Here is an 18,206-nt window from a genome sequence, read left to right as displayed (position 1 = left end):
AAACTTTGGACTTAGTATGTCCCTATTTAGTAATATTTACTCAAAGCTTTTATCATTTCGGATCTGTTTTGTTCTCTCGGTGGAAAAACTCTTCAATATTGTGAACACAAATAAATGATGATTCTCTATCTGAAAAGGCAAACTGATCTCCAGGTTGGGGAAGACTTTAATCTCACATCAATACAAGGTAAGCAGTCCTCAAATACTTTCTGTCCTCAGTCAAACTCTTTAATCTGACAACGTTTGCACACGTTTGAGACATCCACTGTTAAAATAATGTTATGTATGAGGAAGTCCAGACTCTTGTGCTATGCCTCTACCCAAAGAATTAACCACGTGGCTAATGTGTCTCTACGGATTTGATTAAGCCCACGTAAATCCCGAGGGAGAATCAGAGAAAGTAAAAAAGAAAAGTGCAGTTCATACGGAGGATGACGGGAAACCAAATAACTAAATCCTTTGTGAGTCCATGTTTGGTGCGGAAAGACGCCCCCCCCTCCTCCCCTTCGTGCGTAAAAAGGCAGGACGCGGCAGCGCACAGCGCGACGTGTCCTCTGCTGCTCACCTGAAACAGCGCAGCGCACAAACAGACAGATTGACAGGCGGGCGGGCAGGTACACAGAGGAGTGGAGCCGGAAGAACACGCAGGTCGAGTTGCCCTAGTAGTACTTCTTCTGTTGTTTCTCCACGCGTTTTTGAGCTGATCTGTCCGTCTACTAAACAAACAAAAAACAACAACAACATTTATTTATGAAAGTGAAGCGACACCGGAGGAAACATGCCAGAGCAAGGAAAGAAGCTGCTTCTGATCGTGGTGGATATTCTTTGTGTCTTTGCTGGTGAGCGACTATCCACGTTCTCCCCTCCTCTTGGCAATATGGCTGAAAATGTGATTAGTTTCAGGCAGTACAGCTTATCTGGTGTGACATAACTTGTGATTTTGTGTGGCTGAATCAGAAACATAAATCCTGTGGGATGAGTAGAACTGATTTTATTGTTAACTTTGTTCAGGTATTGTTCAACACATAGAGGATTTATAGATCTGTCACTCCAAGATTAGCAGAAGTTCGTGATACCTGTTTAATAATTCTGCATTTAAGACAACGTAACTTGCACAATATTGTGTTGTGAAGACATGCTCAGTAGACACCTTGATTGGCAGTGATTTTACACTGAGCAGTGCAGTGAAATATTGCTTGTCATTATTGGTGTCTGTCTTGTTCAAACAAGCCAAACAGTCTTTCACAATATTGAGTAAGAGAACTGCTGGGACTTTTGTTGATCTCTGAAATGATTTGTTCCCTGAAATAATTTTAGATGAGGTGGGACACATCCTATCTTATCTCACTATCTGCTTTGTGTGTGTGTGTGTGTGTGTGCTGACCTGCTGAAGCGAACAGCTTGAATTCACCACGTACTGGCAGTGTGCAACTAAACACAAAGTGAAGCTTGACTCCTGTCTCCAGGTGTCTCTTTTGTTTCTTTGATGAATAATTTCCAGCCTTTGTGAATGCACTCTTGCTTTTCTTTTTTTTTGCACATTCTTCTTCCTGCACCCTCTGGCCCTTTTTCTTTTTAAAACTTGGGGTTAGCAGGAAGAGCAAAGATCACTCTTGCTGAATCTGTTTCTCTGTGACAGTTAAAATCCTGTTTTGGAAACTGGAAACCAGGTGTGTGTGTGTGTGTGTGTGTTTAGAGGGGTTTCTGCTGTGTGAATACTGTACAGAGAACAAAACGACATGTTGCAACTTGCTCTGGACTTCAAGGATGACACAAAGCCATTAAGAGACATCTTCCAGCTGTTGGTGTCACATTTTTGTCACCATGAGGCCGCCGGAGGTTGTAGCCGAGCTGATGAAAGAAGTGAGGAATCAGGAATTGTTTTTAGGGTTGATGTATGGGGGTACAGCAGAACTTGCCACTTGCAGTGTAAAGGCAGTAAGAAACACTGAAGGGTGTAAGATTTGTTTGAGCGAGCGCACATCCAGTGTGTGGACTCATCTGGTGACTGACAGGGAGGAATGATAATGACCGCTTTTGCTGTTCGACCCCGTCTACACTCAAAATATATGTTCATGCGTGCACGCCAGGCAATGAATCAAGTGTCAACATTTTGGGGAGAAGATGAGTCTCGAGCGTTAGATTGTGGTGGGCATTTTTACTGAAGTATTGTGTTTGAGGTTTATTATAAATATTCATGGTTTCAGCTTTTTTCTTTGAATAGTAATCAGTCGATTTAATGGAGAAAATAGCTCTAGTCCAATGCAAAATAGTTCAAAATTATTTTTACTCCTAAAAGTATGTAAGTATGGAAAAGAGGCTTTTTACAGTGTGGTATTAGTACTGCAGTGGTGGATCTGAATGAAGATCTGTTTGCACATACAACTGGTATAAATGTGGGAAATGAAAATGATTTCTTGGGCACATAGATCAGCTGATTTAATTAAAAAAAATAAATAAAACATTTTCCAGGTTGGCCGAGGATATTTTAAGACATTTCCTTCTCTGGATGAATACAATCATGCATTAAGTGATGGTTCAGTGTTAAAGAATAGAGTTGCGAAATCACAAGTGTTGAGATTAATGATTCATCATCTAAAGCTTTTTTCCTCTGTCAACTTTTTCTTTCTTTTTTTTGCTGACTTGAGTTTGATGTTCATGCAATTATGGTCTGATAGTCATGATGTGTGTGTGTGTGTGTGAACTGTGGGATCTTTGTCAGTGAGAGGTTCGAGTTAGTCATCAGTCTTTTTGAAAAGTAAAACCATTAGTTTTGAGACTTCACTCCATCTTGAGTCATCTAGAGGTTAATGACAATAGGGCAAGGAAACAGTTCATCAACAAGATGACTTCTCATGTGAATGGGATCATACTAGAGCTCCAACAAGATGATGATTAATTGATTATTTGATAGAAAAGACGATCTCTAACTGTATTGACAAAATGATTAGTTGTTCAAGTCAAATTTCGTGCAAAAATGCCAGCCGTCAAATATCTGATACTCTTAAGATTAAGATTAAGATTCAGCTTTATTGACAGTATATATATTTTTACATACACACACTGAATTCGTCTTCTGCATTTGGCTCATCCTCAGTTGAACGCACACATGCAACACCCGGCAAATTACATGCAGTGAAACACACACAGGAGCAGTGGGCAGCATCAAGCAGCATATTGGGGGGTTAAGTGCCTTGCTCAAGGGCACATCAGCCAGCTAATGGAGGGGGGGGAGAGTTTTCTCATTAATCACTCCACCACACCCAAATTTTTCCTGCCTGTCCGGTGGGGGAATCGAACCGGTGACCTTCCGATCACAAGCCGCTTCTCCAACCTGTAGGCCACGGCTGCCCCCTCTGAAGGTACTGATTCGTTGGTTAAGCGACTGATACCAAATCTTGTATCGTCTTATTGATATTGTATTGTTTCACTTGCTCTGTGGTGTCGTCTTTATCAGAAGATGTTACTGCTGTGCCTGCGTTTTGTATCAAGCTGTCATAGCCGGGCCTATAGATAACAGGCCTATCTCTCCATACAGACTAACACCTCATCTCCTTGTCTCCTCCTGTGTTTTATTTTCCTTCACTGCATCTTCATTCTTCTATTCCCTTGTTGCCTTCTGTTTGTTTTCATCTGGAGAACAGTCATCTGCTGTGAACTGTGTGTGTGTGTGTGAAGGGTAAACTATCATCAGATTTGATCCCCCCCTCATTTAAAAAAGGTGTGTGTGTGTGAGTGATATGATAGGAATGTGCTGAGCATCCACATTGTAACTGATCTGTGATCCTGCTCAGTGCTTTATTTCTCTCTCTTTCCTCCTCGCACAAACCTCCATCCTGCCATTATTTGTTACCATTGCACACAGTAGATACAAGGCAACCAGCAAGTGTACACACACACACGCACACACACTGCTGTACATCCATATCTCACATATCTTACACAGACAGTTGCCACACAGTCGGTTGTTTCACTACCCTTTTTGAAATTCAGGCTATAGTTACATTTAATATCTCAGTGAACTGATTGAAATTGTAAAAACTAACTTTTATGAGAACAGGCTGCTCTGTCTTTCATTTCACTGTTTCACCTCCTACCAGTCTTAATCTTTTCTGTAATCTGACTGTATAAATTTCTCACACTTTCAAATGTAATAACATTAAGTGAGAAAAAGCAGTTTTTTGTGATAATGATCAGGGCATTTAACATTTCCTGTTCCGAGGGAAATTTTGGGGAATAGGCTTATTTGCTCTCTTTGGTGAGAGTTAGATGAGAAGATCAAGACCAGGCCTACTCTAATGTCATCCCATTGAATGTGAAGCTTCAGCTGGTTAACTTAGCTGAGCAGAAATACTGAATAACAAGGGGGGGGCGTCCTACTTAGCTCTGTCTAAATGTTACAAAATGTGCTAAACAATTCTTTAAATCTCGTGATTTAACACATTATATTCTGTTTTATTCTTACAAAATAGAATGTAAGTGTACAAACAGCAAATAGTTTTTCAGGGGATTATGAGCTGGACTTTTTTTTGTCTTATTGCCATAGCCAAAGCTCGCCTGGCTCTCCAGCCAACAAACAGTCCTGCACACTATGTGTCACCCATCCCCTATTAAAAATAAAATGCCCTGTCCCTTAAAGAATCATTACTAGACACGATTTGTCCCATATTTTCATGCACACCCTACTCTAATGCATACAGTGTGTTTGCATATGCTTGGGATGACATGAGAAGAAATGAGCTCAAATGAGCTTCACAAGAAGCATTATTTAAAAAAACAAAAAAACAAAAAACAACAAAGGCTGTCCAAATGCAACTCTGAATAACAGACAAACCACAAGTGGAACCTGTTGGTGGGAACAAATACAAAGCAAACTGTAAAGGCAGCCACAGTATTTTCTGTTCCCCATGACAGACTGTCCTGCAGCAACCTTCATGCAGGGACTACGACAGGGCAGTATAAGTGCAGAGTGGAATCGCTTGATTCATGAAACCCCAGAACTGTAATGTTGTTAAATGACACTAGAATCACCATCGTCCCATTCTTCAGCTGCACGAGCTGAGGATGTATGCCGAAGATGAGTGACATGAGCTGCAGGAATCTATAAATGAAAAGTAAAATTTACAAATGTGTACAATGATTTTGTCATAAAAATAATAAATCAATATTTATTATTTTACCAAGGGTGTTCTGTTTATACAGCCGCCTATTGGTTGATATCAGTTATAAATAAATGTATCTGTGGTCTCTATGAATGGAAAATATTATTAGTAACCTTTCTTTGCATTTATTCACATACTGTAAAATATGTGCGCACAGATCAGGTTACCTTTGCATGTGCAGTTTTTGCCGTTTTTTTCACAGTCTCCAGCTAAACACAGATGCACAAATGCATGCTGCATTTAAGTGCTGGTGAGAAACTGAAAGATCCCAGCTTTCTGTGAATTTTCTTCGTAGCATTGGAGAAATGAAAATGCTTATCTGAAAACAAAATGTGAAAGTATTCTAGGTCTTATGTGTAAGATATAGTGGCATGAAGTGCTGTGGGTGCAGATTGTAACCGACTGAGCACCCTTCATCTCACCCTCTGCTACAATGGGCTCTAGAAGCGTGGAAAACATGAAAGGTCCTTTCTAGAGCTTTTCTCATTTTAAGGTGATTATACGCTAAAGAGAACATAATTGTGAATATTCTACTCCATTTCTGCCGTTGCACACTGGACCTTGTAGGCTCTCGATATTCTGTTGAGAAAAACCATCTGTTACCAGATGTTTACCTCACAAAGTTGAACAAATGTATCTGCAGAAAGTGCCTGGACTCGTTGTTTTCAGCTTCCAAATGCTGTTTGTCTCCATTTTAATAGTGTTTGTGCATTATAAGAGACTGCAGAGTCTTTCCGACTGCTTGTCAACAAGACTGAGTCCAGCTGGTGCTGCACTATATAGAGGTCATTCGGATAATAGTTACACCGTTGCTATTAAGTTAGTTTTTATGAGTATGATAACTCCTTCATTTCAGTTCATGTACAATTTCACTTTCATTTTTCGTATCCATTGTCTGCTCTATGCTTATTTGACAAGATGAAAAGACCGACACAATGTGCAGTGTAGCTACAGGTTTAGTGTCAGGAGCCAAACTCCTGTTAGCTGTCATCAGGAATTTGGGAGCTTCAGGTCAACAACCTCTAAAACTTAAAAGCAAATACCGGTCATTCTGAAAATTCACATGTCAGTCAGATGATCTCAGGCAGCTCAGTAAACTATTTTGCGAGCTTCAACATCTCAGTTGAACATATGTAGTTACGTGCAAGTTAAACTGAAGTATTTCTGTCTAAATCAGCGATGTTGGTGCAGAACAGAGTGGGATGAAAAATAACAGGTGAAAAAACTGTGTGTTATTAGTGTGAGTCTTTCAAATGTGTATTTACATTTGAAAGGCTGCAAAGTGAGTTTTGTTTTGGTTTTTGTTTTATTGTTTGTTTTTTGCGCTCAAATGATAATGAAAATGAATCAATGATTTAATCGACCGACGATTTCAGCTCAAGACATGTGTACTGACTTGTCAGTGGTACCTGATGACACTAAATGATTTTTTTGTTGAGGTGAGAATCAGCAGTGAGGAAATGAAAGTGTTCGTTGCTTGTTTAGCTATAAAAAGGACTCCACTCATACAAGTCATTACAAGCCTTGAACTGAGGGGTTTCAGAAGCGTCTGAGGTGTGTTGTAATAGAGTTGTCGCGGTGTGGAGGTGACTGTCAACAGCTGTTGTTGTTTGTCTCTGACAAATATTATTTATTTGCCATTTTTAACATTTAGCTGCTTTTTAAAAGTCTCTCACTCACACACACACATACACACACACACATAGTATCTGCTTCTGCCAAATATGTGTCAAAGTCAAGTGCGAAGTGTTGACTTCTGCTCCCTGACATTCTTGTGTGAAAATGAAAGATGCTGAACTGTGTGTGTGTGTGTGTGTGTGTGTGTGTGTGTGTTTTCTGGGGTAACACAGCATTTTAAGAAATGTTTTCTGTGCCAGACTGTATATGTGTAGGTAAATGTTTTGTTCCTAGTGGCTTCAGAGGGCCTTTTCGGTACCGTCTCATTGTTTCACATGGAGAAGAAAAGCTTCCTAGTCAGATTTTCACTGCTGGTTACTGTATGTGCTTCAGTGACGTATGAGCTTCAATCTGCAGGACTGATTGATTTAATAACAGACTGCTTGAACATGATGCAAACTAGAGAGAACATACCTCCACCAAGGACAAACACACAATCCTTTAAATGTTCATTAATAATAGAAAAGTGTTCAGAAACGTAAAACTTGCATTCACACAAAGTGAAAGATTATCACGGGACGCACGCCTGATTCTTTCTCGTTAAAGCGCAGTACGGTAATGAGATGGAGAAATAGTTGGAAAAACCCAGAAAACTTTGTTTTTTTCCCCCCAGGATCTGGATTCACATGAATAATTTTACTGATGTCTGGTTTGTAACAGTTTTGACACACAAAATATCCTGCTAACTAGAGAGCTGGCAAATTAATTAAAAACATAAGCCCCTTGGTCAGACAATTCAATCATACTTGGGTACAATCCAACAAATAGAGTATGTAGTGTTACTGTTTAACTCCTTCAGATCTTTTATCACATAATTTGTGGTGTCAGCTGGTGACATTGACATTTTTCACCTATTTCAATCAATTTATGCACATGAAGTCCTCACTTTGTTGACCTAGATGTAATATTAATTATTGATTGATTATGTTAAAAGTTAATTTGCTGATTTCTTCAGTCTAGAAAACACAGGATCTTTTCCAAATTGAATTTTCATCCCACTGGCCCCACAGCCTGACTGGAAAAAAGTTAACAACTAGCTGGTGAACATAGTGGACCTTAGCAGGCCTTAACAGGAAAATCCAAGACACGATAGTGTGACGAAAAACTTGATGTATTATCAGTGGACAATTCAGGTCTGAAAAGGTTAAAGTAATAACACTATACAGAAAACTTTTTGCTACACCAAGGCAGAAATATACAAAGAAAATGCCTTTTATCATCTGTTGTGGTGTAGGACTTTCCCAGGAAAATTCCCAGGCTTCAACAGGAAATGATGAGCCCTCTTTCCAGCATTGGTTTTCCTGTATATAGTAGGATATTAACCCCCCAAAAATGATGAACAAAGATAGCTGTTATAGACAGGAAGCACAAAAAAACCCCAAAGACCAAAAAAAAAAAAAAAAGGAAACTGGGAAATGCAATGCAGAAATCCCATGGCAATGAAAACTAGCACCGAAGCTATAGCCAAAATAAACCAAAGGAGGATCTTCACAAGTTAAATATTAGTTTTTGGAGCACCTCAGTGTGAATCCCCCGCTAGCTAACAAACTGTGAGGTCACCAAGCAGATGCACAAGTCTCACAGTCATCTGTTGAGATACAACATGTGGACCTCAAACAAATGTTCCCCTACAACACTGTTACCTGTTTCTGTTTCCTACCAATGTCTCAGTTATTTGTGGGTCTTCACCGCTCAACTTGAGGGCTGAATAACAGGAACACTTCTCACTTCCCGCTGGGTCAGAGGTCAAGGGGAAGTTTTACTTGTGTCTGATCCCAAATTCCATTATGTTTATTTTCTCAAAGTGGAATCGGGGGTGCTCTCTTGCCAGAAGAGATTGTGAAAACGTAAAACAATACTTTCCCTTCTTACTTTTTTTATCTCTCCTGTGGACATTTTGTTGCTGAAGACAAAAACTTTGAGTGTGTGCGTGCCTCATGTGAAAAAGAGGTTACATTTAGTTTCTGCATTGTTTGCAGCTGTAAAAGTTTATCAAGAAAGTGGGAAAGAGGGGGAAAGTTAGCAGTTACATGTAAAATGTCAGAGTAGGATGATACAAGCTGTTGCAGTCCACCAAAGATTGTTTTTTTCAGTTGTACTGAAATGTCTCAGAGTACTGAAGGTAACACAAGTAAAATATAGTCAATACAGTACAGATGTGCAGAAGACCGAGTTTCACTCTCTCCAATTTTAGAAAATTTCAGATCAGTTACATGGCAGGTTACACAGGTTGAGAATATTTTCTACAAAATAAAATGCATTTTGTCACTAATCTGCAAAACAACTGTTTGTTTCCTGAAAAGTAGACATTTTGGACACACAGGACTTCAACCTGAAAAGCAAGAAGTAACTGAAGGCTGTTATATATAAAAATATAAAAATTTACATTAAATTTACTTCAAAAATGTTCTTAAGAGTCTAGGTCAACATTTTGATAAGTAAAATTTTAAAGATAAAAAGGATTAATATGTCTGTGTGTTTAGTGTAGAGCTACTGCCGAGAGCCAGTTGGCCAAAGTTAATCAAAAATTAAACTAGCTTAGCATAAGTTTGACTAAGATAGGTTAAGCTAGTTTAGCATAAGGACTGGAAATGCATCTATAGTATGAGCACCTTGATCTTTCATCAATCACAGTGGTTTCATTTTGCTTACTTCCACTGTACAGAAGGCGTACTTGTGGTTTCAGATTGAGTTTTGTGCTGTAACTGTAATGGCACTCCTCACTGAGCATGGTTCCTCATGCCAGCCCTGAACTGGGAGTGGACAGATTTTCAGTGCAATGTACCTTATTACCATAATGATCTACAACACTTATACACACTCTGACTACATTTTGTTTTCCTGAGGGACATGTTCTCCTTCCAGATATTCCAAGTCATATTTACATTAGTGTACTGTATGTATGTCTGAGGTCTACAAGAGATATGAGACCAAAATCAATTAGACTGCTTGTTAAAATAGAGGAAAAGAAATACAGTGTTGTTTTCTGCTAATGTGTCTCAGACACGTTTTTTTTTTAATGTTCTTCTCCTTCACCAAAGGCTAGACATAAAATACTATTAATATACAGATATACATAATTAACCTCATAATGCATTATAACGTAGTAATACAAAGTAAATGGAATGAACATACAAATCCTATTAAAACTACAAATTTGAGTTTTTTAAAAAAAAAAATTTACTTTTCTTTTTCGGTACAGGTTAAACCAACGAAATGCATAATGTTTAAAAAAAAAAAAAAAAAAAAAAGAGATGCAGGTGCTGGTGGTGTTGATACCACATTCTGACTCCAGATCAGCTACTCAGCTAACATACAGTTATAACTGTGGTATCAATCTTCCCATATGATCTTCAGCAAGAAAGCCAATAAACAAATTTCTCAAAATGTCAAACTGTTCCTTCAAGTGGAGCAGTTGAGTACAGTAAGAATAAGTGCTTATACATGGTACATGCAACAAATAAAGACAAAACTACTCTGATCTAGGAAAAGCAGTCAGTTTTTTCCCTATAAATAAGTTCTTCTCATGAAAGAAGGAAAAAGTAAATTTAGGGAACAAGCCTCAGTTCCTGCAGGTCGACATAGCCTCTGGGAGGGGAGTCCACCCCACCAGCACAGGCCTATAAAAACATACCAGGCCTTCTGGAATAATAGAAGAGATAAAAACAGTCAGTCAGATAATAGGAGCTCTCCACGGGCTCGGCTCCCAGAGACTGTTGGAGCACGTTTGATATGAAGGGGCATTGACTTCCTCGCTGATTCTGTTGTTAAATAAGCTTACTCTGTGTGTGTGTGTGTGTGTGTGTGTGTTTCCAAGTTCATTGCCCAACTCTTGTCCTCTCACATCTCCTCTGTGGCAGTGTGTTAGCCACCAGAGACTTCTGTCATACAAGCAGTCTCTTATCTAAATGTTATCCTTGCACCCTGCAGAGTAAACAATGGTTGGGCCTTCAAAGACGAGCTGAGAGCATGCGTGACCTGCTGGAATAATGTGAGACTTCCTTAGCATGAATATAAATTCTGGTAATGATTAAATTGTTTGTCATCAAAGATCATTAGTGGCGCTTGTTTCGAAAATGGAGCATGTATTACAGTTGGCACTGAAGCCTGTATGGGTGGGTGTTGGTCAGGCAGTGTGTAGTGACATAAAGTAGGGGTGGGGCAGACTGATAGTGTGATAAAAACTAAATAAAAACAAAGGAACTTGACAGAAAACTTTCCCAGAGAAGTGTAAATTTTAATGTTTGCCAGCACAGCAACGCCAATAAATATGGTCTATGGTGTTTTTTTAGGTTTTTGAATTGGACTGTATGAGATTGTGTTGCTTATATTGTATACATAAATAAGCCACAACTTTACAACCGCTGACAGGTGAAGTGAATAGTGACTGATCGGTTTATAGAGAGAGAAAGGGAGAGCACTCTTAAGCACATACAGAGCAACACATGGGAGCATGGGGTTCTGGTCTGAGAGATTCAAAACACCTGTAATCAATATTTTTCCTAAATGACAGCGTGAAGATGATGTGAAAAGAGTCTGTTCACTATAAAATGAATCCATAGCTTTATAGTGGCTTTCAGCTCATTGTTTAGCTTTCAGCAACTTTACTGTTTCGGTTTACGCTAAGTGCTCTCATAACGTACTTGGGGCATGTTTTCCACTGTGTGTTTATGTGTCTTCATGTGGTTTATTTCACAGTGACAGTCGCACTCTCTCTGGAGGAAGGAAGCAATCTGTTAGTGGAGAGCCACTCTTTATGGCATTGCCCAATTTAATCGCCAGCTCGGGCTTGCAAAAACAAACTCCATCCATTCTTCGCTCCTACAAGCTTCAGCAGATCAGCGAGGGGTTTTTGAAAACAGGAAAACAATTTAAGAGTTGTAGCATAGAGGGTCCTTGACATCAGCCCTGTAGATTGGACTATTGTCCCTGCTCAGATTTAAGAGACAGGTTTATGTGCTTCTGCTGCAAACTCTGGACTCCGAGTCTTTTGTTTGCACTTGCAGAGAGACTGTTAAATGGAGCTTTCTGTCCGTCGAGCTCATGGAAACTCTAAATACATGCATTTCTGGAGCCCTTTTTTTCTCTTAGCAGTGCATGTGTGTATGAGCCTGTTTGTGGAGCACATATTTGCATGTACACATGTGAGTATGTGTCCGAGTTCAGTCCTCAACTCCCAGGACCTTCTCTGAGTAAACGGTGCCCTGATGTCAGAGGTCATGGCTGCCCTGTCCTGCATGTTGCCATGGTAACCGGTAAATGCAGCCTGTAGATATGAAACCTCTGAGCTCGACCGATGACAAATTAATTCACTTGGCAGAGTCGGACCTTCTGCCCAAAGCCAAAACGTTAGTCCCTCAGTGTGTTCTTAGCTGTTTCCTGAGCTGCAGCTTCATTGTGTTGCGGTTTGCTTGTCAACGCACATCTGAAGGGTCAACAATACGCTGAGGCTTCCAAAGACTGCAGTATTGCTACACCCCGTCTCATTTACTGGAGCTCAGCTCTAAAATCTTCTCCTCTCTAGAAAAGCACTCATCAATTTAAACGCTGTTTAAATGCTGCTGCTGTAGATATACATTTTATCTGTATATCATTTTATTTTTGGTTCTGCTTATGCTTTCATCAGTTGTAGAAGACGTAATCAGGTATTTTACTCCATTAAATGTAGCAGTACCACCATGCAGAAATACTCGACTACAACTAAAAGTCCTGTATTTATAGTAAAAGTTTAAAAGTATCAGCAACAAAATACACTTACCAAAAAGTGAACCACACAGCTATTTTCTTGTGATACTTTCTCAGAGTTATCTACAATATGTTATGTTTGTGGTTCTGATAATTCGTGTGTGTTTTAGTTAGCAAGTTATCTCAGTAACCTGAGAAAAACTGATTTATTTTTGTCGTGAATCCAGGAATCCTTAGATGTTTTTTCTGACAAACACTGCAAAATGTTGCATTTGAATACATTTTTCCCAATTTACTGCACCTACCAGTACATGTATCCCATGATTGCCTCATTGGTGGAGAACTAGTTCCAGGTGTTGAGTAAAATAAAGGTTGATTGTCCATCTTTGGAGGAGGTATGTGCTGTCTGATTGTTTTCCTCTGAATAGTTTACTTTTATGTGTTCATCAGGGAGGCAGGATAAGATCATTGTAGTATTTTAATTTCCTTGTTCCTTAAGCTGTAGCCTGAATGTTGTGCTCATAACACAGAGAACAGACTGTGGTCTCTTGTTCCTCCAGCGGCTCTGCCCTCAGTTATCCTGACGCTGATGTTCCGTCCATACCAACGGGGAATCTACTGCGATGATGAGAGCATCAGCTATCCCTACAGGAGAGACACCATCTCCCATGGAAGCATGGCTGCAGTCACCATCATCTGCTCCATTGTCATTGTGAGTCCCAGCACCTTGTTCATCTGAGCAGTGTTGTTGCACAGTAATGAAGATAACAACTTCCCTGTCCCCTCCACAGATCACCACAGGAGAGGCCTACCTTGTGCACACAAAGCGGCTGCACTCCAACTCCCAGTTCAACCAGTACCTGTCGGCCCTTTATAAGGTGGTGGGCACCTTCTTGTTTGGAGGAGCCATCAGCCAATCGTTGACCGACCTGGCAAAGTTCACTATAGGTCGTCCTCGTCCAAACTTCTTAGCCGTGTGCGCCCCGGTAACCTGTAACGGATACGTCCTGCAGATCAACTGTACCGGCGAGCCCCGCAATGTGACCGAATCCAGGTGCAATTACTCATCACTCCTTACAAATCATCTGTTTAACTGTTTTATGTATATACTGGAAACAAGACATTCTGCATTTCTGCCTGTTCAATGACTTTTAAAAGGAATTTATTAGAAAAAAAGGCTGTTGATTAATTTCATGTTCATTGATTCAGCACTTAATTCATATACAAGAGTAAACATCTAGACATTTGATTATGGCCAAGTCTAAGAATTGCTTTTTTTTATTTCCTTGATGAACTTTCAGTGTCACTGTTCCAGCCAGTGACAGCATGGCTTGGATATAATTTCCACATTGGGATGCCAAAAACGCCAAAAATAATGACAAATGTCCATCATAAGTAACATAAAGTTATCCAAATACCCCAAAACATTTGGTCTGTAGCAATGTGATGCAGACAACAAGCAAATCCTCACAATTAACTAGACTGGATGATTTAACTGTCAGCATTTAACATGGTTTTAATTTAGAAAACTGTCAAATAAAATGACTATTTTAATGTAATGTGCAAGTCTAAACACATGAAAATGTTCTGTTGGGATCATTTAGGACCTGGTGTATTGATTCTATCTCATATATATAATTTATTTAAAAGGTATTATATGGATCAAATTGCAGGTAGTGAATAAACTTACCATATTTATTGAAAGTCATGGAAAAATTGAGCTAAACTGTATACATGAATTGTGTTCTGTTGCTGTGTTGCTCCTCAGGTTGTCGTTCTATTCTGGCCACTCGTCCTTTGGGATGTACTGCATGCTCTTCCTGTCGGTGAGTGTGTGTTGTCATCACTGCGTGAGACCTTCTGTGTCTGTGAAGTGTCTGTTTATCAAAGACACTGACATGTGACTCAAAACAGTGTGGTAGTGGGTGGGGTGGGTTGGACAACACGGACGCAGAGCTGACATTTGAAAACATCATTGTAGTAATAGTACACACTGTACAATGGGAGGAAGATGACAACAGATTTTACATACAAAAGATTAGGTGTGGAGCTATTTTTGTAAAATATGTTTATGTACAAACACACATTTAGGATTAGGAATTAAAGAAAGATCCTAGATTCTAGAAAATCATTTATGGTCTTAACCTTAGACTTACAGTCACATTGTGAGAACTCACTGTACTTATGGGGGCAAAATGCAAGTCCACACAAGATAAATAATTAGGGTGAAGACTTGCAAGTAATGTTTATTGTTATGGTTTGATGGTGATTAAGCCCCCAGGAAATTAATGTATGTGTATGTCTATGTAATGTCCCAAAAAGTGATGAATGAAACATGATTCTCTCTCTGTGTGTGTGTGTGTGTGTGTGTGTGTGCGTGCATGTGTTCATGCCAGTTGCCTACAAGCATTTTTGGCCATGGGCATGGCCTATTATATAAGATGCATGATTTCCAAATAGATTCACAGACTTGCACAAGATTTTCTGGCAAGATACATCATGAGCCACAGACAGCTAATTGAGGCATCATTCAGTCCAAATCAGACACTGCAGTGAGTAGCACAGTGTTGTACCGTGGTGAGTATTCACCTGGGAGAGCATCATCATGAGGTGTGTCAACTCTGCCTGGATAGCATCTGGTTTCTGGCTCTCAGTTTGGGAAGCAGTAACCGTTCCAGAGAGGCTCTCTGCTCCTCTGCTGGTGCTGGCAGCATAATGTTGTCTGAGGTGCCAAACAGTGTAACAGAAACTCAGAGCAATTGGACAGAGCTCTGAAAGTTGTGTCTTTTTTTTTTTTTTTTCAGGCCTGTTTAACAATATCTGTTTGACCCTGACCTCATGATAACCGGTGCTCATAATGGAAATCTTTTCATATTTTATTGTAATTATTATAGTAAAATTCTACATTTAAAGTGTTATTTTATCTCCTAAATTCAGTATAAACAGTTCAGCTTACGTGATAGGCCACTGCAGCGTGACATGGGGTTGTGTTTGTTGATTCTGTTTCAACTTTTCATCACAGGGGGCGACCACTGTGGTCTGCACCATCACAGACTTAATGCAATAAGTGCAATGTTTATATCGGACTCCTTTAAAAGTGCATAATTTGCTGATTCCTCCATCTATTTTGAGGGAGGAATCAGCAAATTATATGTATACTTATGTATACTTACATACACAGAATGTACTTATAAAAAGGTTTAAATCAGATACTGGTTGATTTTTAACCAAGATCGTGTTTTCTGTACAGCTGTATGTCCAGGCCCGGATGCAAGGGAAGTGGACGCGACTGGTTCGACCAACCATCCAGTTCTTCCTGGTGGCGTTTTCTCTGTATGTAGGATACACTCGTGTGTCTGACTACAAACATCACCCAACTGATGTGCTGGTGGGGCTGCTGCAGGGAGCTCTCATCGCTGTGCTCACTGTGAGTACGGCATTGTGTTTCTGTGACGTGCAGAAAGAGACTGTTGTCAATACTGAAATTAGTTCAGGTTGGGAGTTGTTCGGAAGCCTCCTTTACACAAGACTAGAACGTGTGGTGCATTTAGGCAACCTTTATCAGCATGTAAACGCCAAAATATTCTACTTTACTTACAGGAAGTGGCCCCAAACAGCCAACGAAGTTTGGTCTAAAAACTTGTAATTTAACCTGGTCACATATTTCCTCACTGATCTGAGAAAGACTGCCTGGATATGCTATTTAAAAAAAAAAAAAAAAAAAATGCTGACACCCAAGTTAAATGGGATACAGAGGGCTTCACACACACTTCCTGTGTACTCCATATTTAGACAAATGAGGCTGCATTCCTGATTGTTAGATCACTTAAACTGACAGAAGGCTTATCAGCTTGGTGTAAGAGTTGACTCAGTTCAAATGTATTTTGTCGAATATACAACCAAAATACTGACTAAAGCTGAGTCAATAGTAACAGTAAATCCTCCGCAGATCAGTTTATTTTTTTTTGGTCACTCATACATGGATCACTTTTGGGAGGATTAAGTATGAAAAGCTTCAGTGGTGTTTTAGAAAATCTGTGAAAAACGGAAACATTTATATAAAAATTAAAACGCTTTATATGAAAAAGTTATTGTACAAATACTGTACGTACTTTAACACCAGCACATTCTTTTTTACTTTAACACTCTGATTTTACTCTTCTTCTGTTCTTTAAGGTCCGATACGCGTCCGACTTCTTCAAGCAGCGCCCGCCTCGCTGCACACGACCAGACACAGCAGAGATTGAACACCTCGAACGCAAACCGAGCCCACAACCTCCCGACTCGCAGAATGCAAACCACTACAACTACTCTGGAACCGTATGAGCTCTTTCCAGCAGCGGCGGCGACTACTTCTACTAACCCATACTCTTTCACAGCAGCTCCGTTAACAAAGGACCTGAGACTTGTACAGAAAAAACACAACACACAGTGCAGGAACCACTGCCTGGAAATCCAGACTAGACCTACTCCATTTGGAGACAACTTCCCAACAATTTTACAGCTATGGAATCTCACGTTCCCAAAACCTGTTGGAACAAAAACTCCACTGTCTGTTTGTGTGTCTCTTAGTTCAGTGTGTGTGTGTGTGTGTTATGAAAACAAGTGTGGTTGATTTGTATTGTTGGTCTGTTTGAAAGTGTGCAATGATATATATATTTTTATGATGGTTTTTTTTTCTTCTCAGTTCTGTGCTGTTTGGGGGGAAAAAAGTTTCCGAATCGTGGGGGGAAAATTTATGCTGTGACTTCAACTGAAAAGCGAGCTAAAAGCTGCTAAAGAGATCTGTAAATTTCAAAAATGACAACCAAATATTACTTTCTGTCCTTGAATAGTGTGAGAAAACCTTGGAAGCTAAATGCTTTCCACTTTGTTGCTTGTTGTAGTCAGATAAGACATTTGTTTTACCTACACTGGAACTAGATTATATCTGCCTGTCATTTTTCTCTGCAGATGTCTCTGAGTTTTACTATCTTTAGAAGATATGCATGTGTAATGATGGACTGCTTTAACTATATCTATGATTATGTATAGTGCTAACACTTTTAGCATGTTTATAGTGTATCTAATAAATTGTTTAGCTTTTAAGGAATGTATCACCACTATTTTTGCTGTGACGTTGCAGTGCAACCTTTTTAGCTGGCAACATTATAGTTTTTTTTTTTTTGTTTTCCTCTTAAATAGCTGAACTTCACCAACAAAGATGGCCAAACACCTGACATGGGGTCTTCATTTTTTTTAAATCATTTTTGTCAGTTTCCTTGCATCTCAAGTATTTGTGGAGCTGCAAACTAAATACGCCTTCATGGACCTCCTTCTTTCCCTGTTTTTAAACAACATACAGTATTTAACCTATTTTGAAGCTGTACACAAATGTAATCATTTCTTTCTGTCTGTTGTTCTGTGTAGTTTTCTCCATAAATATTAGCCAGCATGTTGTCTTTGAGTGTTTAATTCAACACCAAGAAAGTAAAAGAAATGCTCAGGGGGTTTTTGTGCTAAAGACAGGGATTTTCTTTTCTCTTTTTTTTTCCCCACCGAGCCATTTCTCTGCTGTGTTCTTGCTGCAATCAGTACATAACACACTAACACGGGCATCATGTCTGGACCTGATGCTGACGATGATGGAATTCCTTGCTGGAATGAGACTGTTAGGCCACGTAAGAGGGTTTTTTTTTTTTT

General features: G+C 39.5%; 1 protein-coding gene across 3 annotated transcripts; it reads left to right on the top strand.

Moving 5' to 3' along the window:
* The first annotated feature begins 78 nt into the window (after nt 1–78).
* Nucleotides 79–17,958, top strand: plpp2a (phospholipid phosphatase 2a). Of its 3 annotated transcripts, none has more exons than XM_046412544.1 (6): nt 79–187; nt 13,085–13,236; nt 13,316–13,578; nt 14,293–14,350; nt 15,775–15,951; nt 16,701–17,958. In XM_046412544.1, the coding sequence occupies exons 1-6, from the start codon at nt 115–117 to the stop codon at nt 16,848–16,850; spliced, it is 873 nt and encodes a 290-aa protein (XP_046268500.1). In that variant the 5' UTR covers nt 79–114; the 3' UTR covers nt 16,851–17,958. The 3 variants fall into 3 exon arrangements, with proteins under 3 accessions (XP_046268500.1, XP_046268501.1, XP_046268499.1); XM_046412545.1 differs by lacking the exon at nt 79–187 and adding an exon at nt 533–839; XM_046412543.1 differs by lacking the exon at nt 79–187 and adding an exon at nt 1,717–1,863.
* Nucleotides 17,959–18,206: the final 248 nt, after the last annotated feature.

The sequence above is a fragment of the Scatophagus argus genome, chromosome 15 (assembly GCF_020382885.2).
Source record: "Scatophagus argus isolate fScaArg1 chromosome 15, fScaArg1.pri, whole genome shotgun sequence".
NCBI lineage: Eukaryota > Metazoa > Chordata > Actinopteri > Scatophagidae > Scatophagus > Scatophagus argus.
Note: the sequence above shows the minus strand (reverse complement) of the source record. Positions and strands in the feature narration are given on the sequence as shown.

Bases quoted from the DNA above. Each gene is read 5' to 3' on its own strand.
- plpp2a (XM_046412543.1), top strand. From the start codon at position 1,740: ATGTTGCAACTTGCTCTGGACTTCAAGGATGACACAAAGCCATTAAGA. The intron at 1,864-13,084 runs GTGAGGAATCAG...TTGTTCCTCCAG, and splicing joins TAGCCGAGCTGATGAAAGAA to CGGCTCTGCCCTCAGTTATC. The intron at 14,351-15,774 runs GTGAGTGTGTGT...TTTTCTGTACAG, and splicing joins ACTGCATGCTCTTCCTGTCG to CTGTATGTCCAGGCCCGGAT.